The sequence below is a fragment of the Haplochromis burtoni genome, unplaced genomic scaffold, assembly GCF_018398535.1.
Source record: "Haplochromis burtoni strain Fernald_Lab_line unplaced genomic scaffold, NCSU_Asbu1 Contig_49, whole genome shotgun sequence".
In the NCBI taxonomy this organism is placed as follows: Eukaryota; Metazoa; Chordata; class Actinopteri; order Cichliformes; family Cichlidae; genus Haplochromis; species Haplochromis burtoni.
This window is the reverse complement of record NW_024582410.1, coordinates 495,036-518,515: the sequence shown is the minus strand read 5'-3', so window position 1 is coordinate 518,515 and position 23,480 is coordinate 495,036. Positions and strand designations below refer to the sequence as shown.

General features: G+C 39.0%; 1 protein-coding gene across 17 annotated transcripts in view; it reads left to right on the top strand.

Moving 5' to 3' along the window:
• The window catches only part of mybpc1 (myosin binding protein C1), a 37,680-nt gene that overhangs the window by 6,661 nt on the left and 7,539 nt on the right, over nucleotides 1-23,480 (top strand). For 2 of the 17 annotated variants that reach the window (XM_005923602.2, XM_014333977.2), the window contains exons 3-26: nucleotides 1,599-1,670; nucleotides 3,152-3,367; nucleotides 4,345-4,392; nucleotides 6,951-6,992; nucleotides 7,369-7,410; nucleotides 8,072-8,182; nucleotides 9,042-9,190; nucleotides 9,272-9,389; nucleotides 9,478-9,529; nucleotides 10,181-10,237; nucleotides 11,954-11,962; nucleotides 14,131-14,297; nucleotides 14,427-14,559; nucleotides 15,813-15,821; nucleotides 16,069-16,193; nucleotides 16,286-16,391; nucleotides 17,390-17,556; nucleotides 17,655-17,820; nucleotides 17,900-18,006; nucleotides 18,104-18,240; nucleotides 20,991-21,150; nucleotides 21,243-21,347; nucleotides 21,429-21,617; nucleotides 22,138-22,272. In XM_005923602.2, the coding sequence (XP_005923664.1) occupies nucleotides 1,599-1,670; nucleotides 3,152-3,367; nucleotides 4,345-4,392; nucleotides 6,951-6,992; nucleotides 7,369-7,410; nucleotides 8,072-8,182; nucleotides 9,042-9,190; nucleotides 9,272-9,389; nucleotides 9,478-9,529; nucleotides 10,181-10,237; nucleotides 11,954-11,962; nucleotides 14,131-14,297; nucleotides 14,427-14,559; nucleotides 15,813-15,821; nucleotides 16,069-16,193; nucleotides 16,286-16,391; nucleotides 17,390-17,556; nucleotides 17,655-17,820; nucleotides 17,900-18,006; nucleotides 18,104-18,240; nucleotides 20,991-21,150; nucleotides 21,243-21,347; nucleotides 21,429-21,617; nucleotides 22,138-22,272 (2,622 nt within the window). The remainder of the gene's footprint in view (nucleotides 1-1,598; nucleotides 1,671-3,151; nucleotides 3,368-4,344; nucleotides 4,393-6,950; nucleotides 6,993-7,368; nucleotides 7,411-8,071; nucleotides 8,183-9,041; nucleotides 9,191-9,271; nucleotides 9,390-9,477; nucleotides 9,530-10,180; nucleotides 10,238-11,953; nucleotides 11,963-14,130; nucleotides 14,298-14,426; nucleotides 14,560-15,812; nucleotides 15,822-16,068; nucleotides 16,194-16,285; nucleotides 16,392-17,389; nucleotides 17,557-17,654; nucleotides 17,821-17,899; nucleotides 18,007-18,103; nucleotides 18,241-20,990; nucleotides 21,151-21,242; nucleotides 21,348-21,428; nucleotides 21,618-22,137; nucleotides 22,273-23,480) is intronic. The other 15 variants (XM_042220458.1, XM_014333978.2, XM_042220457.1 and 12 more) reach the window with 15 other exon arrangements.

Sequence of the window (23,480 nt, the reverse complement as noted above, 5' to 3'; positions counted from 1 at the left end):
GAGGCAACACAAAAGAATCAATAAAAAAACAGAAGATCCAGGTCATCCCGCTACAACAGAATCCACATGGCCTGACCCCTCTAGGCCTCCCCAGAATAGTCAGACCTTACTCCAAAAAAAAGCAAGGGTTATGATCACTGTCATCATGTAGCTATAAAACAGGTGGGGTCTAATTAAAAAAAATCCATAAAAAGACTGAGTCATACAATCCTGTCTCACAACACAAATTTCCCAGCATTATTTAGTGTCCCTAAACACCACTTTTCATCTGTCTTATCTAGTGCCTTCTGAAAGGACATCAAAAATGGTATTTGGTATTTACAGAAGTTGACTTGAATTTGAAGTGAAACACTTAAATTTGAGTCATACATGTCCTAGTTTTCCATTTGTATGATTTTGCTATTGCTTGCTGCCATGGTAACACTTTCCATGGTTGCTAACATATTATTGTGGTCGTAATTTGAATGGAAAGGACGGCCTTGTCTACAAACACTCTGAGCTGTATGTGTGATGGTAACTGGAAATGAAGAAGGTTCCCTTTCAGAGTAAAAGTTGCGCCTTATGAAACATGTTGGCTGTGGTGCTGAGCCACAAAGTTTACTATGAACCTTCTCCATTTTCAGTTGGTGTCACAATTCTCTCAGTTTTTGCAACTGATTATACCCAGTGACAGCCAGCAACCTACAGAAACCACTTACCAACCAGTCAGGGAAAACACACATTTCTCTAGCAACCAGTGTTTGTGTCACATCAAATAAGGCGAACATGAGAGCCCTTAAGTGGTTGACTAACTTGTGCTTTCTGCCACTGTGAACCTTCATTCAGCTGCTGTCCAAATTCAAAGCCCAGACACCAGTGGCTTCTGATAATGTGGCAGTATTTCACGCTCTGGTATGAGAACTCTGACTAAGACGCAAGACAGCAAAAAAGAAAAACAGACATTAATAAATTAATACTTTTATATAGTGCTTGTTAATGAGGAAAATCATTAAGTCAATATAATCCCATTACTGTAGCACAATATAAAATAGTGTCTCAGAGCCCAACACTCATCCTAGTGTTCAGATGCGGAAGCTACACAGGGCAAAGCTAGAGTTCCGGCAGTTTTACAGCTGTAACAGTAACGTGCATTCCTACCAGTTTACTGTGTAATCCCTTCGAGCACGCATTCTCTAAAATGAGAGGATCTAACAGTTACTGAGGAATATAATGAATGCACGACATTGCCTGACGAAGCACGACACTTCCAACCGGTGTGTTTATTAATGCGTATTAATGTGCATTTCAACATGAACGACCTTTGCACAGCCTCAAGTGTTGACATATTAACAGCACATTTTCAGTCAGAGAGCTTACTGATGAGTCTAGGAGGATGTTCTGGAAAATGATGATGTTTTGTGATAAAGTATGCATACTTGCAGGCAGGTGGGTGGATATAGCTGTGTGTCTCTGTCCGTGTGAGTGTGTTTGTTTGTTTGGGTGTGTGGGTGTGTGTGTGTGTGTGTGTGTGAAAGTGAGAGAGGCACTGCAGATGCTGAAGCTTTATTGCTTATCAAAAGCAGCTGTTCCATCCACAACTATATTTGTCACATGCTCAGAAAGTGTTGCCCCAGAAAGTAGCGGTGCCCCACCCCCACCTGAGATTTCCCTGGAGGTATCTCCACCCCCAGGTGGGTATAACCCTGATGCCTCCCTCTTCACTTGCCCCAGAATGTTTCGCACTTTTTGCTGGTCACACTCACATCACGTGTTCGTTTGGTGTGTGCCATCACAATTTCATTTTTTTTAATTCACCGTGCGAGGCCTGAAACTGCACTGTTCTTGTGGAGGTATGATCACTCAGCACACAATGTTCACACAAGAAATTAGTTTAGCTGCAGCAAACCACCCCACTCACTGTGCACACATCCACATGCCTGCACTGCTCTAGATGCACGTGCCTTGATTCATGGAGCTGTTACTAAGTCATGCTGTGGCTGTTTTTGTACTCAGCTGTATATGTTATCAAACAGGAGGTCGATGAGGGATTACAGATCCCGGGCTTTACTGACTCTGTTGGCTCCAGTCAACAGCCAACTGTCCCGATTTACTGAGTTAGTAAATCCCTGCCTCCTTGATCACTTTACAGTATAGATATGCAATGACCAGATAGCTTCTTCACTGACATTTCTGATAAAACGCCAGAATACCACTAGATTCCTTTAATGGAGATTAATTTGTGGACTTTAAAGCACTGCTCTATTCCTGCTGGTTTTCTTTCAGTCTGTCAGGTCACTTCTTTAGCTCCAGATGAAATATTTCAGTGATGTATTGAATTACTTGCCACATTCATTCTGCTAAAAGGACAATCCTATTGATTCTGGTGATCCTGGGATTTCTGTTAAAGCACTACTATGAGGCTGACACTTGTCCTTTGTAATAATATGACCCAAACACTAGTAGATGGATGGATATTAGATGCAAGTATTTCAGTGATCCTCAAGAAAAATGCAACTGCTTTGTTGATCTTTGCTGTCATTTGGTTGTCTTCTCATCTTCAAATACTAAAAAAATGAAGCACCACCTAATGCAGTTTGGGATTTTACCCAGACTACACAATAAAACTAAATTAACAGAGCTAACAATACCAGGCCATAGAGCATCCTGTATTAAATGAGAAAAAAGTGGCATAAAACCAAATCTACTCACCAGGAAAAACTAAACACTGAACAAGTAAGTGAGGGATGATTGAGAAGGGCCTGCTAACCCTAAAGCATACCCTGCTTTGTCATCTTTTTCTCCTAAATTGAGCCCCAGTTTACAAAATAAACATCTTGCTATGCTAACCCATATTTAAAAGTGAAAGTGTTTGCTGAGGTCTTATATTAAGAATATTATCATATTGTCACAGACTTAGATACAGTATTGTTATAGTGTAGTTTTCTTTATTAAGGACCAGCTAATACACAATCCCAGTAGGTGTATAAGATACATATCATACATATTACTTAAGCTTTAGACTCATCTTCCTGCCTCAAATATCGTCAATTTCAGTCTATCTGGTCATTAGCTATTTATACTCATCTCATTTGAGCAAGCATTGTCTTGTGAGGCTTCGTGTGTTTGTGCTCAATGCTTGCTGCTCCAGCCTGGCGCTTTGTCTGCTGTACAGAGGCAGTAGCAGAGGGGAAAGAACCAGTAGAGACTGATGGGAAGAAACCAGAATCCACAGAGCCTGTGCCAGTACAGGCTGTGGTGGCTCAGGAGCCGTGTCCTGCCGTGAATGGCTCAATCCAACCACAGCCTGGTGGGGTTGGGGTAAAAGAGCAAGCAGAGTCTGCTAACTCTACTTTAAAGGAAGAGGGCACTTGCTCTCCCCCACCACCTGGTAAGTATGCTTCTTTAATATGAAACAATCCCATGTCTCTCAGTGAAAGTGCATGTTTTACCCCTCTTGCTGATCAAAGCAAACGCACTGAGCATTGAAATAGTCTTTTCAGTTGCACATTACAACTGCACTGCAGCATGGCAAAAGCAACCTTTAAGACAAGTTTCTTTTTCTTTTTACATAACTTCAAAAATATTTTTACTATCAACAAAAAGATAATAGATTACTTTGCTAAGTCAACATTGAACTTCACTGATTGGCATCATGCACTGACTTCTCACTTGTTTCCTAAACAGTGCAACCCTAACTTTGATTGCATGCAGACTTCAAAGAAAAAACAACAACAAAATTTATGAGTTTTCAGATCCAAAGAGTTATATAAAAAGATAAAGTACTGATTAGGTTGAGAAATGGCAAAATGAAAGTGATGCAGTTTATTTGCAAGGTGAATCATCAAACTTAGTTCTTTATAATCCAGAAACAACAAGGCAAAAACATGTGAACATCAAAGTACTGACAAACAGGCCGCTTTCCTTGGATTCTTTTTCTTTATGTAGAGGAAAGATGGAGCTACTTGGCTTAGCCATGAGTTTTTTTTTACCACTATGTGCTGCTTTGAGGCTGAATTTTATCTGATATACCTGTTTGTGTGTGTGTGTGTGTGTGTACACACACTTTGACGCTAGTCTGCTTGTGCTTTTGTTACGCCAGACTAAGAATCATACGGCAATACACACACAGCTATGACCTCACACTGTTTCACTCTACAGTACAGCAGTTAGGGGGTTTTGTTGTGCACAAACCAATCCATCAAACAACTTTTTCATTCATGTCCAAGAATTGCATGACACAGTTGTCTCGCATGTGGTCATTGGCCTTCTTGGCCTCGCGCTTTTATGTCAAAGTTGACCTGCCAGTGATTGACCTTGAGTCTTTTGATAAGTGGGTCTATTTGTCAATGACAACCTTTATTCCAGATGATGCTAAACCTGCAGCCACTACCCCATCCCCAACACCTCAACCAGGTTGGTACCAATAACAGACCTTTTCAAGTTCCTTATGGTTGCCATAAAGCAATCGAATTAATCATAGTAAGTGCTCCCAAAATATTTCAAGCACTTTAGCAAGATAGTTGAAGGAATAGCAGTGTTAGGTAGTTTAATTATTGCTCCTGTACAGGAAGGAATTTAAGAACTACAAAGTGAAATAATAAAATCTTCCTACAGTGGTGGTCAGGAGTTTACATACACTCATCATGGGCATGGATATCTTGGTCATTTTGGGATTTTAATGTTTTAATGACTTAAAAAAAAACAATAATTAGTTACAAAAGGTTGAATTTAATTTTGATTTCATCGTATCCACACAGGGTAAAACAAAAAACAAAAAAAACAAGCTAAAATATATACATATGTCCCTTTCTGGCTTAATTCAATTTGGATATTTGACTACTTTTCTTGGCAGAATTGCTAGTTGATTGTTTTTAAGCATAGTTCACAAACCTTTAATAGGGTTGAGGTCGAGGCTTTGGGAAGGCCATTCCAGAAGCTTATAGCTAGCTAACTTTATCCATTTCAAAACCAGTTTTTATGTGTGTTTGGGATTATTGCCCCATTTCAATAGCCAATTGTGATCAAGTGAAGTGAAGTTGAAGAATTTGGAAGTAGTCTTTCTTCATTATTCCACAGACTTTTTGCAATATACGAGTACGACTGGCAATCTGCAATTGTTTATGATCCCAATTTGAGTTGTGGCTCTGCAATTGACCCCATGTGTACTAGAAAAATTCACAACTAAATTCAAACTTGTGCACCCTGTTCTTCTCTTTTTAATTCAACATAGATGTATTCTGTATAATCATCCCACCCCTGGAAAGGTTTTTCAAAAAAAATCATTAAATATCCTAAATTACTAGGATGTTCTTGCCTATAATGGTTGTTTGACCAAAACTGTAATTCTCTGGTGTCTAATGTGCTTTACGGCTTTATAAGTACACACGTTTTTAAGTCTGGTTTAGGCATTGACAAAAGTACCCTTTACAATCTAAATGATGTAAATATTTAATACTGATGTGTCACATCTGTAAACTTCAGATGTATGTCTATGCTTGTTGACATACATGTAGAAAATGTGTGATTTCTACTTGCAAACTGGCACTGCATAATTTCTACCTGCACTTCAACCTTTATTTCTCTAAGATAACTAAAGATGGATGTGGTAATGATATTTTATATGCATGTATCATGCAAAATATACACCAAATAAGTCACTGTATAAATCACTGTACATGCAATACAAATGTGCATGCCACTTATGTCTTCAAGTGTTAATTCAGCTGTCATAATTATATCACATATACGGATGTGTATAGGCTAATGGGGTTTTTTTTTTGTTTTTATTTTTTTTTCTTCATTTTTCTTTATTATGTTTTCAGTTAGTTATGATCCTGACATCAGTTTTATTTATGTGAACATACGATTTGGGTTAAAAGGAGCTGTGCAAACACTCAACCTGCGATTTCTGCAATACTAAAAAAGCATATTTCGTATTTCTATGTCAAATGAATGAGATACATTTCCCCAAGCAGTGTGTCATCTCTGTTAACAACATATTAGTTATAAAAGGTGCAATCAAAAAGTTCTACGCCTAATGAGCAAAATTTTAAAATTGCTACTTTTCCCTTTTTTTTTCCTTGACGCCTCTTCCAGTGCTCCTGCTTCACTTTATTGCGAAAAGTATCTGCTCTTTTTCCTTCACAAGCATATGAACTTGAGTGAGATCCAATTTTTAATCCATAGGGTTTAATATATATTATATATACATTTGGTTTAGGAGTGCATTTATGGAAATTTCTGAAGTGCATTTGTGCGCTTGCACCACTGCGTCTGATGCTTTACATTGTGATGAACGGCTTTCATGCAGCTGCTCGCCATGGAAACCCCTCTCATTAAGCTCTCTAGGCACTCATCATGACCTAATCTGAAGGCCACATTAAGTTAGGAGATCTGTAGCAACTGGCTCTGCAGAAAGTTGGCGACTACCACTAACAGTTGACTGTGATATATTTAGTAGTGAGGAAATTTCCCAACTGGACTTGTTGCACAGGTGGCATCCTATCATGGTACCATGCTGGAATTCACTGAGCTCCTGAGAGCTTACATGTTTGCAGAAGTAGTCTGCATGCCTAGGTGCTTGATTTTATAGACCCGTGGCCATAAAAGTGATTGGAACACCTGAATTCAATGACTTGGATAGGTGAGGAAATGCTTTTGGTAATATAGTGTATGTTTGGAGTTTGTTTTTGCTGGAAAAAGGACACCAATGCAAATTATATCATGTTATGTAATTTGAAACATTACATCTACGTATTCTTTTTGAAGCTTTTGTTTTCTGTGTCAGTATTAGTGGTGGTCAGTTAGTTTGGAACATTTTGGTTAACTTCTAAATAAAAAAGAAAAACAGCTTCCCTAAACCTTTGAATGTCCAACCCACACTGTTGTAGCCACAATAATCATCAAACTACCAACAGTAGTTATATTTATAGTCATTAATTTCGATTATAACTCTGTTTTTTTTTCCACAGAGGATGCCAGTTCAACCAAGAAACTCTCAGTTGAGCTGCCTAGTAAGATCCCACCATTTTAGATCTTTGACCAAGAAGCTTATTTTAAATGATTCAGTGGCTGAGTGTGGAAAACATGTTGGAGACATGTTTATCTCTAGGTATTTTCTGTGTTTGGAAGTTAGCCTTTTAGCAGAAGAAAGTCAAAATATTCAAAACTCCCTTGCTAACGTAAATTTCAAACAGCATTCACAATATAGTTTGAAACAAAAAACCAAAAAGAAGCACTCTGACCTTTAAACTCTGACCTTTCAGAATTCCTCACTGCTTGCATACCTTTAACTGCTTGTCATCGTTTTCTGAGTGTGTGCTTGCTTCAGTGGACTTTACAGTACTATTTCTTACAATATGCTGTAAATTTCTCTCTGTCTTTGTTTAGATGATAGCGTCCCTGTGCCAGCCATGGGGAGAAAGGACTCAGGTAATAAAGTGGTAGCCCTTACACTTCTAGAGAAACTTTGTTCGGTTTCATTTGTTTCAAGAATATTGCGCGAAACTTGAAAAAGATTGTTTTATTGAAGTCTCCCCAACTCTTTGTGTCTTCACATAACCATAAAGGACATAAAGTGGGCTTCAGAGAAATAAATCTTTTTCATTTTCATTTAGAAGGTTTAAAATTATCACAGAAAAGCTAACAAGATTTTGTCCATGGTGAAGTTTCGTAAAGTATTAACACAGTTCCCAACAGCGGTGAATCACAATCATATGGCAACAGCATTATCTTCATTCATACCTCCAGGATCCAAAGAAGACTGCAGTATCCAGACAATTAAGAATTTATAAACCCAGTTTTTCTTTAATAATAATAATAATAAAAAGTTAGATGCTGCTTGTTCTATTTGCATATCTTTCATGCTTTCCATGTTGCAAGCTGAGATCCTGCTGCTGTGTGAGGCGTGAGTGCTGGAAGTCATGTGTGTCTGTTAGTCTTTCTGTCTGTCTTTGTTCCTCTGGACTGGTAAAAGTAAAAATTTCAGATGAGAAGTAAAAGGTGGGTGCTACGACTCCTTACTGTACTATTTGTAGCCTGTGGCAGAGGAGAGCTGTGTTTCACGTAGGTGATCTTTTTCCTCACTGACCAGTGTGGTCTCTGGGAGAGGGTCAGGCACCAGACGAACTGGACAAGCCCGTTGACAACCCACCGCTCTCCACCCTGCTGATTGAGAGACCCCTGAGTGGTGCTGTCACTGTTGGTGAGTAATAGAATGAAGAAGAAAGAAGATCTGAGGAGGGACTTCAAAGGGAAACCTGCAAAAAAGGAAAACTGTATCCATCTGACAGATTGCAGTAGGCATAGGATTTAGAAGAGCCAAGATATCTTTCTTTATTTCAGCCTTATTTCAGATCACTGCTGGTGATGCTAACTTTGACTTATAAGCATAAGTAGAGACACCACTAAGCTGGAAGTGTTCCTATCCCTCAGTTCCTCAGGCCTGAAACTGGTTGCAACTTCCGGTCTCACATGAAAAATTTATATGCTCCAACTGTACGGCGAGTGGTTGCTGGGTGAAACTGGCTGCAAAGAGGATGGTGCACCAAAAATGTCCTTGTGATTGCTTTGGTGACTGCTAGCAAATTGCAGCAGTGAATTGCCATTTTCGTGGAAAACGCACACGCCCAGCAACCAGAGCTCCCGACAGAGTGTTAACAAATATGTTAATTGATTTTTAGTTTATCATTTTACTGTTACACCAATAGCCCCAGTACACATTTTTTTAATCAATGTACATGTTTAAAAATACTGTATACACCAATTAACAATAGTTGCCTTCATTTAAGCTTTCCTTTAAAAATGCATCCATTAATGAAATGTACTCACACATAGAGACCACTGCAACACATCAACTTCAACAGTTAGATGAAAGAAGACTTTTTTCTAAAAGAAGCAAAAATATGCTGTGTACTTTTCACTGTGACACTGATATCTAAGTTAAAACAGTCTCTGCATCTGTATTTGTATACAATATATGAATGCATGCTTTTTTTATGTTAGTCTTCACTGGTACCCAATTACACTTTCTCTTTAATCATATCAAATTTTTCTGTCCAAAGGTGGTGACATCACCTTTGTTGCCAAAGTGGAGGCCAAAGATCTTCTGCGCAAACCAACTATCAAGTGGTTTAAAGGGAAATGGATGGATCTGGCCAGCAAGACAGGAAAACATCTACAGCTAAAAGAGACCTTTGACCGACTCACAAAGGTATCCATGTACCCTCACCTTCTTTAGAAGGTATGTAAGCAAATTTTGTGATAACGTTACTCTTATACAAACTTTTATCAGGTCCACACATTTGAGATGCACATCATCAAGGCCAAAGATAACTATGCTGGGAACTACAGGTGCGAGGTCAACTACAAGGACAAGTTTGATAGCTGTTCCTTTGACTTGGAAGTTAAAGGTTTGTCACATTGTTAAAATACTTTAGAACAAAAAAAATCCGCCACAAACATAAAAATTGCATACTATGTGCTGATACTGTTTTACAGAAGCTGAAACGGGCTCACAGAATATTGACATTCGATCCGCTTTCAAGAGAAGGTAATAAAAAGACCTTTATGAATGAGTCAGCAGGACCCTTATGGAATTTGACAGAATTTCTATGTTTTCTTTTCAAAACAAAGCATTGTTCTATTATAGGATCTCTAATATTCTATACATACTAATAAAGACACCTGAAAAAATGAAGATAAGAAAAAGTGCCATTCATTTAGGCACACTGAACACCTCTCCATCAAGTAATGTCTCTGTATGAGATGTAAGCGTGACAAGATGGTTGTAATAATGTCATTTACCTTTCTGCAAGGTAATTACAAATCAACCAGTTCACTCACTGTGTAGTTAAAGGCCAACTCTTGCACATTGATTCTTCCTCCAAACAATGTGACTGGAAAGCAACTCAAAGCATCCCTGTTGCATTGCATAATCACAATGTTGTACTTCAACATTGTGGCAATGTTGCCCGGGACAGCTCTGGATGTGTTTTACACAAATCACCTTGTTTCAAGCTTTTATCTGGGAAAAGACACAAAAAGGTCTCTGTGTAAGCACCAATCGTGAGTTAGCTTGGAGCTAATGTATCGATTGAGATCAGAGCTTTTGCTTTGTGATGCTCTTTTACCGTTGTTTTTAGTGCTTCTAGCTTTTTCAGTTCTGATTAAATCTCTATTAATCTCTCCTTGTTAACAACAGCAGTGAAGGACAAGAAGATGCAGGAGAGCTTGACTTTAGTGGTCTTCTAAAACATAGGTGAGAGTCACATCCTAATCCTGAGTGGATTTTGTTCTTTTTAGTATTTTTTAGGCCCCTTTTCTGGATCTACTTTTTTTCTCTTCTTCTTTCACATCGTTTGTAAATTTAATTTGTACACAGTTACTGTATGAGTGGAAAGCACATTTCTTCAGATCATCAAAGAAGCTATAACAGGGGTTTTCAAAGTCCGCGGGCCCCTCTCCTAGACAAATATAGCTGTCCCCACTTTTCATCTTCATACTAAAACACTACAATATTTTCAATATTGTATAACATGTAATAAAAGATGGACATCGTTACTGTCCGTTTAGCATCATGAACCTTGTGGTCTTGCTTTTTGCACCTAAAAATTATCATATTTGGTCAGAAAGATTAGCTTAGTTAGCTACGTTTTTAGCCAACAGTAGCAAGTTTATTCACCAAAGTGTGTCTGTAGACTGTATGGAAGCTAATCAACATACAAACAAATTAATTAAGAATTTAACTAAAAGAACTGAAGCATAACTTTTTATTTTATTAACACAATTAGTAAGATTTAACCAGTGAGCAAAACATTTCTTTATCAGTAAATTGCAGTAAAATGCTAAAAATGCTAAAACGCAAACGGATGAGATAGCTACATAGAGTCCTTTAAAAAGGCCACAAAGACCACAAATATTTTAGAATTCTTTCAAAAATTCTTTTAAAATGTAAAATTATGTTATTATTTTTTTAGACAAATAAAAAACTTTTAACTAGAAATTTATATTTTTCTACCCAAATTCGAGCTGGACTTCAGAAATTAATGTTCAAAATTAATTTTATGTTCAGAAATGCAAGTAAATTTAACTGTACTTTGGCATCTTAATGACAAATAATATTGTGTTTTAATATATATTTATTTGCTTATTGCCATATATATAAAACTGCAAATTTGGAAAATGATGGATACAAATAATATTCATATATCAGTATTAAAAAAATTTCAAATTAAGAGTTTGCATATATTAGTGGATTGACCATTACAGACCCATAACAAATGCATATGGTAAATACCAATACTGTTAATTTAAGGCAGCCATCACATAAACCTTGTGCTGGATGGTGGCCTAATAAGTTTGTTAAGCACCGTAAATCAATAAATGACAGATGTTTCTCCTACATTGGACCTTTTAAAATTTACTATCAGACCTTTCTTATATCTCTCTGAAAAAGTAAAGCATGTTATTGGAGTTAACTTTCCAGATTTACAGAACTATTTGCCATTCAAAACAAGAGCTTTTAATCCATTAAAATGTCTTTTTCATTATTATTATTATTATTATTATTATTATTATTTAGTTATCTTACTTTAGTTATCTATTATCTTGGTCATCAAAAACCAACGTAGATGTTTAGTCGACATTAGAGAATGGTTTACAGAGGTTCTCACAGAGCACTGCATACACAAAAGTTTGGTCACTTGTACCCAAGCATATGTGGAAACTATAACACAGTAATTTAGTCACAGTAACCTGGTGCCAAAGTGCACCTTCTCCAGTGGGAGGTGTGCCTTACAGCTTGAAAACCTCTGTGCAATAGCAAAAGCTACTCCAGTGGTTCAAAATAAACACCATGATGCATTTTTGAAATACATTGCAGCGTGTGAGTACAAGACCTAGTCAGTGACACTGCTCACTGACAAAATTATATATTTATTTTGGGCTTGTCTCTTCTTCTCCCCTATACATTCAGAAATCAGAGGTTAGTAGAACGAAAACCATAGGTATTAAAATGATTAGACCTTACTGCGGGTGAGTACTGTAATCCTGTAGAGTCCCCAGCATGAAACGTAGCTCTAGGTATTGGACGAGCAAGAGTGTTGGCCTCCTGTAGTACGGTAACACTTCATTTGAAGGCAACATTCCTAAATGCCCCACCAGCACTCAGCAATGATGGAAATGGGTCTTGCAGCATTGACACTGAGGTGACTTGTCTTCATCAAGTTGTGAAATCAAGTCACATCTTTATGAGGCAAAGAGTGCCATTTTGGATCATTAATGAAGTGCAAGTGGGCCATGGAGAAATGATGCTGTAAAATAGTGTTATCACTACATTGTCGTTTATTTCAGTCTAGAAATATAAGGCAAGCACCACCGTGTTTATTTCAGCGTCTTCATAATTGCTTGAAAATAAACGAATGAGAAACACATGTAGAGAATATGATAGCATTTTACTCAATTCAGCCCCAAGCTTTCAGACATTTGGGAAAAATGTCAATGAAAGACAAGGCTTATTGAATGTTCACTATTTAAAACTAATAAATACACTCATGTCCAGGACGACATGTTTATTAACCTTAATCCCGTAACTCTAACACTCCTTCTGCCATCGTCTAACATTGTCGGAGCATCTGTGATGTGATTAAACCAACCGACCAGCAAACAAAGGGATGGGCCATGTCAAGAGCTATATGACAATCTTTGTTGCAGGTTTCCCTTAAATGCATGCATCCTTCATATAGACAAATCACACAAAGCTGTTAAGCATTCAATAAGCTAGCATCTCTCAAAGAAAAAAAAACCCTTCCACCTGATTGATCTATAACTGTTCTTGTGTTTTAACCCTGATAAAAAGAACTCCTCCCCTTACTGTTTAAAGAAGCCTCCTCTTTAATCCTTATTTAATTGTTCATCTTCATCCTTCAAAGCATGCTATAAACTATGAAAGCAAGTTAGAAAGCCTTATTAGTTTTTTATTTGCATTTTATTCAAGACAGTTAAAACCTTTGGGGGCAAGCTGGCTCGCAACAAGGAGCTCTTTTCAAGTCTTAGCTAGCTTAGGTATAAAATAATGTACCTGAATATTAATGTAATTAACTGACAACTACACTATGTAAATATCCGTTTTTTGCACCATGAAACAACCCTCAGTCATTAAAATTAGTGATCTAATGATGATTTAATGACTGCAGAAAATTACTAGAGACGCAGAAACAAATAACACTGTTTCATCCAGGAACAATTCAACCAAATCCCTTTGCAGGAGAAAGTGTCCATCGACAAAAGGCTTTTTGATGATATAATATAAAAGACGATGGAGTTCCGTCCAGCTGAGCTACAATCCTGTTTGGCCTTTTGTCTGCAGATGCAGACAGTAGAAAGAAAAAAGTCTCTGCATTAAATTGCTCACAACTAGGTTTGTGGTTTTCTGTGTCACATTTGCTATAAACAGATGTTGCACAGTTTTTAGTGGTTTGAGAACTATATTCAAAAGAAAGCAGACATCACCATTGCTTCTACCCCCCAAACTGGCCAAATAAAACAATATATAGATGAAAAAAAATGAAGACAAATATATAAGCTGAGTATAACTAAAACAAGAGAAAGAGACGTGCAACAGAGGCCCCCAGCTAGGCTCAAGCCAGGAGTGTTGGAGCTACTGGTCTGTGTCCCAGCTCTTAAGGCAGGCCACCCTGATACTAGGATTATTATTATGATCCAGATGGTTATCTGTAGTTGTAGTTATCTGTGATCTGTATTTGTGTTTCAAGGTTCTGTCTTGATTAATTCTAAAATGGTTAGACACATGAAAAACACACAGACCTTCCACAAGTTAAAGAGCACCACTGTTTTGTATTAACTGCGCTGCTACCCTGTTAACAAGTAACTTCAGAGCCAATGTGAGCACACAACTAGACAGCTCACCATGCCCATCCCTTTGTGTGACATGTCCTGAAGAATGCTCTGCAGAGAAATACTGTAGCATGCTTAAACCAGAAACAGGAGGAAAACCTCACAGTGACTGCTATATTTAATTAAATCTCCTGACTACATCAGTATGAGGTCATTGAGTGATTCCTCAGGACACGTTGCAAACACCAGCCAATAAATCCTGCCCTCACATCGTTCCTTCATATTCGGCACCGCTAGGGAGCACAAACAGCAGGATGACACTCCAGAGGTGGATGTGTGGGAGATCCTGAAGAACGCCCGGCCAGATCAGTATGAAAAGATTGCCTTTATGTATGGCATCACAGACCTGAGGGGTCTGCTGAAGAGGCTGAAAAAGATGCCTAAAGAGGAGAAGAAGCTGGAAGGTAGATAAATTAGTGCTCAGCTGATGCATATTAATATTTATCTCTTTTCAGACATTAAGGTCTTTGTGGTGGTTTTTGTTTTTTTGATTTTTTTTATCCTGCTGTGACTTTAGTTTTGTCTTTTCAAAGCTTTTGCAAAGAAGCTGGACCCTGCATATCAGGTGGATAAAGGTGGAAAGATCCGCTTAGTGGTGGACCTGGCTGACCCCACAGTTGAACTGAAGTGGTACAAGAATGGACAGGAAATCAGGCCCTCGCCCAAGTATGTAGCGACCTTTTTCCTTATTGATCAGTTCTTTGTCTTCTTGGGTTCAGCACTGCGCAAATAAAGTGCATTTTATGTATTAAGAAATGCACTTTATTTGTGACAATTCCTTCCTTTACCAGTCCTCTGGTAAATGTTTTCATTCTGTCACCAGCCTAAAGCACAATGGTTCACATGTTTCATTGCACATTACTCCACACAAACACTGGTACAAATACCCCCAAAAGAAACAAATCAACAGTCAACAGTGGCATAGTAAGACATCTTGAAATATAACAATGCAACATATTTGCAGCCAGTTTAGTCCACTGCACTGTGAACCATTGCCAGCTGACCTCCAGCACACTGTAACAGTCTCAACTCTAATGTGGCTTGAATATCAAACAAACATGTTAGCATTTTTAAGAATTCAGAGCTACATTTGGGTGTACATGTAGAGTATGATTTCATATGCTGTCTGTAACTGCCATTAATTGCTGTATATGTCCTCCTCTATACAGGAAAAATGTGGTACCTCCTTCACAGGTCTTTAACAAAGTCTGGCTTTGGAACAGTTTTAATAGATACTGGATCACAAAGTATTACCAAAAATCATCTTTTTCGACAAGATTCTTCATATTAGGGCTGAATAGATTTGTTTTTCCAACTATAATGTTTTTGAAAGGATAGAGGAGTTTTTTCAGATTCCTCCAGTGCACAAAAATATGTTTGTATTGGTTTCATTCTTTTAACAGGCTATATCATATAACGCATCTTGCAACAGCGCATTAACAGCAGAGTCAGAGCAATGTTTTTGCCACACTAGATATTTTTGTTTGATTTCAAAGCACAGTAAAGAGACAGAAGAAGAGGCTGAATTTTGCTTTTATTTCATGTTATCAGCCAGCAAATGGCATGTAACTGGATAAAGACATGCATATTTTTATTCAAAAGACAAGGCCTCTTGAGATTATAGATTCTTTATAGATAAGCAGTATTAAGCTAATTCTGTTCAAAGCCATCCAGCGTTAAAGCCATCTGGGAGGATATTGCTGTTTTCTGGGTTTGGTCTCCAGGTCTCCCTTCTCTAAAGACTTTCTCCCATTTGCTCCTCTTTCTTGTAACATTGTTGCTGTACCCCTCCAGGCATGATGTTTCTTTGTGTTTGTTGTTTGTTTGTCATATCATGGTGCTCCTTCCTGTCTACCATAATCACTTGCTCTGCACTTCCTGTGCTCCGGCCCCATTCTGGCTCCACTGGTGACCTTAAGTCAAAGGAAGTAAGTCCATTCATCCACTCTCCCTTCTCCATGTCACAGTTTTGTTGTGAGCCTCACCTTTCTGTATGTATTTTCACTTCTGGCTGTGTGCAGCATTTTTAAAGCATGTTGACTGAAAGATCAGCTACTGTACATTTGATTTTCCTAATAGTGTTTATTCTCTGTAATCACCAATTTGAAATCATATGCAATCCTATCTTGGGACCACTGTATGATGAGCGACCTAATTAACGTTCTTCCTGTTTAGGTATATTTTTGAGCATAAGGGCACACAAAGGATTATGGTCATCAACAACTGCTCCGCCAATGATGACGCAGCCTATTCGGTTGTCGCAGGAGATGAGAAATGTAGCACAGAGCTTTTTGTCAAAGGTAACGTGATTAATTGATCTTTTTAAAACAGCCACTAAGAATTGTTGGCTTAAGGAGCCAATCATTTAGTTTTCTTCCCTCTTGTCCAACAGAGTTACCAGTTAAGATAGTTAAAGGTATTGAGCCTGTGAAGACCACAGTGAACGAGAGGATTGAGCTAGAGTGTGAAGTTTCAGAGGAAGGTGCTCAAGTCAAATGGTAAGACTGAAAATGAAGCATTTAAACATGCTATGACTACATAATAACACATGAATGCGACTTGTGCTATAAACAAACAAGAAAATCATTAAAAAGTTCAAACTAAAAGCTCCTTAAGGTTTGCTTTGTTACTCAAACTATGTTTTCAATATGATTTCAACCTAAAAAAGTGTTTGTATTACAAAAAATAGACATTTGAAAGAGCTCAGTAATCAGACACGATATACTGTCTGGCCAAAAAAAAGTCACCGCCTGACTTAACTTAGCTGACATAACTATTATTTTATTAGAAGAGATAATTACTGCAGTCATAAATCGGCCTTGGCTAGCAACGTGTTATTTAACACTTACTAATGCATTGAGTAAGTGGTTCCCTAATGTGGTGGTTTTGCCTAACAAACAAGAAATGCCTGTTTCAGTCCTGGAGGAAGACACAAATCCCTCTGGGAGCGTGTCAGGAAGGGCAGCTGATGCAGTGAGTAATTTCCATTTCAGAAGTGTCGGGTTATTGCCCCACACCAAGAAAAGAAAACCTCTATGGAAATTAATAAAACTACTAAAACTGTGTGAAGAACTGTCCAACCATTATTAAAACCCGGAAGGAATCCTCTCTGTAGAAGAAACGCAGTCATGAAAAAGATATTAAATGATCATGATCAGAGATTATATAAGTGTGCGGTGTAATCCATCAACTGTAGCACTCACAGCTCCTTTTAATTGTGAAAGTAAGAGCATTTCCACTTGTGCGATGTAAAGAGAACTCAGGCTCAGATTGTGAAAGAGTGGTTCGGAGAACACGAGACATAAGACAGACCCTAACCCCACTCAGAATCTTTGGGATGTGCTTAAAATCTAATAGCTCCTTCAGAAGTTGCCTCTTTTTCTCATCCAGTGTTTCAGGAAACATCAAGTGATCAAATCTTCACCATCATGTTCAGCACTTGTAAATTGTTCACTGCTTATTTGTCGGTGTGTGACCATTTCAAATGCTCTTTCAGGTTGAAGAATGGTGTTGAGGTTCCAACAGGGGTGCGATCGAGATATCGAGTTAAGTGTGAGGGAACTAAACACTTTTTGGTGATTGATGACGCCTCACGAGACGATACTGGGACATACTCCATCATGGCCTCTGGTGGCACCTCTGAGGCTCATATACAAGTTGACTGTATGAAGCATCTTCTCTGTATTTAAATTCTTACTACTGGTAGCATGCTTTCTTAAAGAAACAGCTTATATCCTGGCCTTCCTCTATACTTTATTTAGTGAAACCACTGAAGGTGTACCAGGACCTGCAGGACATGACAGTGTTGCTGGGTCAGCCCATCAAGTTGCACTGTGAGATTTACCCAGGAAATGTCCCAGGCCGCTGGTACAGGAACGGACAGCTGATCCAACCTAGCGATCGTCTCAACATCATACACAGAAATAAGTATGACCTTGCTATGGAACTCTATTCAATCAAAGCTGTTTTTATTAAACGTTTGTCTCATACATTTCTGTTTTTTCAGAGTCCACCGACTTGAAATTGCAGCCAGCTCCCTTCACGATGCAGGAGATTACACTTTTGTACCTGAGGGGTATTCACAGAGCCTTTCTGCCAAAATCCACATCATTGGTACAAAAACGAAGCTTCACTGGACAAGAGCTTTTTTTTCTCCTTATTGTTCTTTATGCTTTCTCTCTTTCTAATGACCTCATTTGATTTTCTGCAGACCCTCCGAGGGTACTCTTGGACAGCTTGAACTTCCCAGACAACACTGTAACTGTCGTGGCAGGAAATAAACTCCGCTTAGAAATCCCAATCAGTGGAGAACCAGCACCCAGAGTGGTGTGGATGAAGGGTGAAAGGGTGAGAACCTTTGATTCTGTACTCACCCCACTACTAACACAAAAAACAACAGCACCTTAGCCCAACTCAAAACTGCTCTGCCTGTAATAACCGCATTGTTTATGCACTTTGAATCATTAAAAATTGGCTATATTACTCATGACTATATTAATTTGTTTCATTCATTATATTCAGATATCACCCTTTTGTTATTTGGTCAGAACTGACACTCTAGTGGACATTTTGCCTGTTAGCCTGGAGCAACACTAGGCAAAACTGCCACTGGACACTGAGGCATGACAAATTATTGTCACCATGTGCAATGAACTTGCAATCTTGATAGTCAGTCTGCTATCAGGTTGAGATTGAATGGGGTCAGTTTGGCAATTATATGTAATCCATTTATGGTCATACACAGATTAACAGTGATGAAAAAACTTCAGATCTCTTGCAGTCTGCAGAAATTCACATTAACTATTTACAGTGGGGCAAAAAAGTATTTAGTCAGCCACCGATTGTGCAAGTTCCCCCACCTAAAATGATGACAGAGGTCAGTAATTTGCACCAGAGGTACACTTCAACTGTGAGAGACAGAATGTGAAAAAAAATCCATGAATCCACATGGTAGGATTTGTAAAGAATTTATTCGTAAATCAGGGTGGAAAATAAGTATTTGGTCAATAACAAAAATACAACTCAATACTTTGTAACATAACCTTTGTTGGCAATAACAGAGGTCAAACGTTTACTATAGGTCTTTACCAGGTTTGCACACACAGTAGCTGGTATTTTGGCCCATTCCTCCATGCAGATCTTCTCGAGAGCAGTGATGTTTTGGGGCTGTCGCCGAGCAACACGGACTTTCAACTCCCGCCACAGATTTTCTATGGGGTTGAGGTCTGGAGACTGGCTAGGCCACTCCAGGACTTTCAAATGCTTCTTACGGAGCCACTCCTTTGTTGCCCGGGCGGTGTGTTTTGGATCATTGTCATGTTGGAAGACCCAGCCTCGTTTCATCTTCAAAGTTCTCACTGATGGAAGGAGGTTTTGGCTCAAAATCTCACGATACATGGCCCCATTCATTCTGTCCTTAACACGGATCAGTCGTCCTGTCCCCTTGGCAGAAAAACAGCCCCATAGCATGATGTTTCCACCCCCATGCTTCACAGTAGGTATGGTGTTCTTGGGATGCAACTCAGTATTCTTCTTCCTCCAAACACGACGAGTTGAGTTTATACCAAAAAGTTCTACTTTGGTTTCATCTGACCACATGACATTCTCCCAATCCTCTGCTGTATCATCCATGTGCTCTCTGGCAAACTTCAGACGGGCCTGGACATGCACTGGCTTCAGCAGCGGAACACGTCTGGCACTGCGGGATTTGATTCCCTGCCGTTGTAGTGTGTTACTGATGGTGACCTTTGTTACTTTGGTCCCAGCTCTCTGCAGGTCATTCACCAGGTCCCCCCGTGTGGTTCTGGGATCTTTGCTCACAGTTCTCATGATCATTTTGACCCCACGGGATGAGATCTTGCGTGGAGCCCCAGATCGAGGGAGATTATCAGTGGTCTTGTATGTCTTCCATTTTCTGATGATTGCTCCCACAGTTGATTTTTTCACACCAAGCTGCTTGCCTATTGTAGATTCACTCTTCCCAGTCTGGTGCAGGTCTACAATACTTTTCCTGGTGTCCTTCGAAAGCTCTTTGGTCTTGGCCATGGCGGAGTTTGGAGTCTGACTGTTTGAGGCTGTGGACAGGTGTCTTTTATACAGATGATGAGTTCAAACAGGTGCCATTCATACAGGTAACGAGTGGGGGACAGAAAAGCTTCTTACAGAAGACGTTACAGGTCTGTGAGAGCCAGAGATTTTCCTTGTTTGAGGTGACCAAATACTTATTTTCCACCCTGATTTACGAATAAATTCTTTACAAATCCTACCATGTGGATTCATGGATTTTTTTTTCACATTCTGTCTCTCACAGTTGAAGTGTACCTCTGGTGCAAATTACTGACCTCTGTCATCATTTTAAGTGGGGGAACTTGCACAATCGGTGGCTGACTAAATACTTTTTTGCCCCACTGTACATTCATAGTTCAGCCAGAACCTCAGAGATCTGAAACAGAAATACCTCCACAAATAGTGACGTAGTTGCTGCAGGACAGAAATGTAACTGCCAAATGACAGAGGTACTCGATAACATTGCTTTTATATAGGAATACAACCAGAAGGCAGCCAGCTGAGTCAAGTCCCCTATTACAAAGACACTTTGAGTCATTGGTGCAGACTGAGTCAGACTGATTGCAAAGTGCTGTCAATCTCTCCGCATTTATAATTTTGGTTTATTTTGGTTATTTACACACCTCTAATCTCTCCAAGCATTATTGCTGATTTTGCTGGACTGTAATTATTTGGAGACAGGATGCCTCCCAGAATTGACCTTTGCGAAAGCAGTCACTGCAGCTCTTTGCAATCTGTCACTAAATGTGAAAAGATTCAGTCCAACCACCGATTTTGCAGCTAGATTTTTTCTAGCTGCAAGCAGGTTACCGTCTTATTTTCACCTTCTTGTGATTGAACTTTTAACATTTGTTGTAACCTGCTTGGTAGCTAGTTAGTACCATGTCAGTGAATATCACATTTAGAGTTATAATGTAAATATTATTTTTTTCATAGAAAGACTAATTTGTGACAAAAAATCTGTTTTTATGTCCTCATATGGTACTCACGAGGTCTTCTGTGTCTTTTGCCTTTATTCTCTTTTACCTCAGGTGATTCTCGAGTCAGGTCACCGCGTCCACGCTGAGACATACAGCGACCACACGAGTCTGACAATTGAGGTCACTGAGCGGGAGGACACAGGAAACTACAAGATAGTTCTGCAGAACGAGGCTGGTGAAGCCACAGCTAGTGTCAAAATCAAGGTTGTTGGTAAGACAGTGCAGCACCTTTCAAACAAAATATAAAATACACAATTCTTAACTTGCTTTTTGAATCATTTTTGAATCATGTGTTGTCTTCAGACATCCCCGACCCTCCTGAAGCTCCCTTGGTCCCAGTGGTGGGTGGTGATTGGTGTTCTATGACATGGGAACCTCCAAAATATGATGGAGGCTCGCCAATCTTAGGTAAACCTTGCAGCACACTTGTTACCAAGCTTTACATGCATATGTTGGTGTTACATAACACTTTCTGGCTGCCCTCTAAAGGCTATTACATTGAGAGAAAAAAGAAGCAGAGCTCCAGATGGATGAGACTGAACTTTGACCTGATCAAGGAGACTACATTTGAACCCAAGAAGATGATTGAAGGAGTGCCGTACGAAGTGCGGATCTTTGCAGTCAACGCCATCGGCGTGTCCAAACCCAGTGAACCTTCCAAAGCCTTTACTCCTCTCGGTGAGTTCCCCAAACATTTCTTAGTACCATAAACCTATGACCTATGATCTGCAAAAATTCTATTTAAGGAAGAATAATACAGTCTCACATAAGGCTTTATTATAATGGGCAAAAGTCCTGTGATAGTACGTGTCTGATCTGCCCTTGGTACCCCAGTGACACAGCTGTTCCCCCTCATACCCACTATCCCAAGCATTTTGGCTGTGACCTCCACTGGACACGCAAGAGCTTTAGAGGATATTAAATATGTCTTTATAATGGCTGCCAAATCATCTGTGGATTAGAGGTTTAGGAGATCAGGTCTGTCAGAGGGTTCAGCAGGAGTTAAATGTGATTCAGAATACAAGAATAGATAGCAAGAGCAGGGGCTAATGGGATCTGACAGGGAGACTGATGGCATACCAGCTAAAGTGAGAGGCGCCTTGGTCACGTGTTTATGACTTGCCAAAATGGATGTTTTCTCATCTTGTTCACATTCGCTGTTTAAACCCGAGTGACGAAAACATTTATCTCAACACAGCTGTTACCAGTGAACCCACCATGCTGGTCGTGGATGACGTTACTGACACCACTGTGACGGTAAAGTGGCGTCCACCTGAAACCATTGGAGCTGCTGGGCTGGACGGATACTTAGTGGAGTATTGCGTAGAAGGAAGTGAGTTAGATTTCACTTGACTAACGAACTGCATGATAGTAAGGCCCTACAATTTATTGCACAAATTGTACAAAAGCAAATGTCATATGTGTATACATACACAAAGGGATAGACTGCAACCAAATGCAGCTGGTATTGTGATTCTGACAGAATCAGAGATTTAGGATCAGACTGACTGCAAAACAGCACAAAAATACTGAATGCAGTATTGTGAGAGTCCATACATAGACATACAGAAAATATAAACAAAGAATAAATCCCAAGTCACTGTGTATGCATACTCGGCCACTTCATTAGGTATAATTATTCCTGCACTAGAATATCTAATCAGCCAATCACATAATTAGATTAGATTAGATTAGATTAGATTAGATTAGATTAGATTAGATTAGATTAGATTAGATTAGATTAGATTAGATTAGATTAGATTAGATGAGATGAATCTTTATTAATCCCTCAGGTGGGTTCCTGCATGTTACAGATGCAATAAGGGGAATGAGAGTAAGGATATAAGCATAAATACACCATATATACACATATACAAATATATAAATACAGAATATACAATATGGATAAATAGGATTGCACATTTGAGTGAGCATATTGCACAGTGATTATTGCACAGGCGAATATAAGAAAAAAACAAATATTGCAAATATTGCACAGTGTAACAAAGCACTACAGCTCAGTTGTTCCCGCCCTCCCTTGTCCCCCTGTTTCCCCTCCGCCTCCCCTCCAGTGAGGAGTTAAACAGTCTGATGGCGTGTGGGACAGAGGAGTTTTTAAATCTGTTGCTTTTTGACTTTTTGACAGCAACCTGTCGCTGAATAGGCTCCTCTGATTGTTTACAACCTTGTGCAGAGGATGCCCAGCATTGTTCATAAGGACAGCAATGCAATGCATTTAGGCATGTAGGCATGGTCAATATGACCTGCTGAAGTTTAAACTGAGCATCAAAATGGAGAAGAAAGGTGATTTAAGTAACTTTGAAGGTAGGATGGTTGTTGGTACCTGACTGGCTGGTCTGAGTTTTTCAGAAACTGCTGATCTACTGGGATTTTCCTGCACAATCATCTCTAGGATTCCAAACACCATTATATAATAGCTTTAGAAGAAACTATACTATTAATATTGTAAAAGTGAAATCTGAAGCCGAAGAATAACAGTCAGTGTTTTTAAGTACACAATAAATACATAATAATTTACCA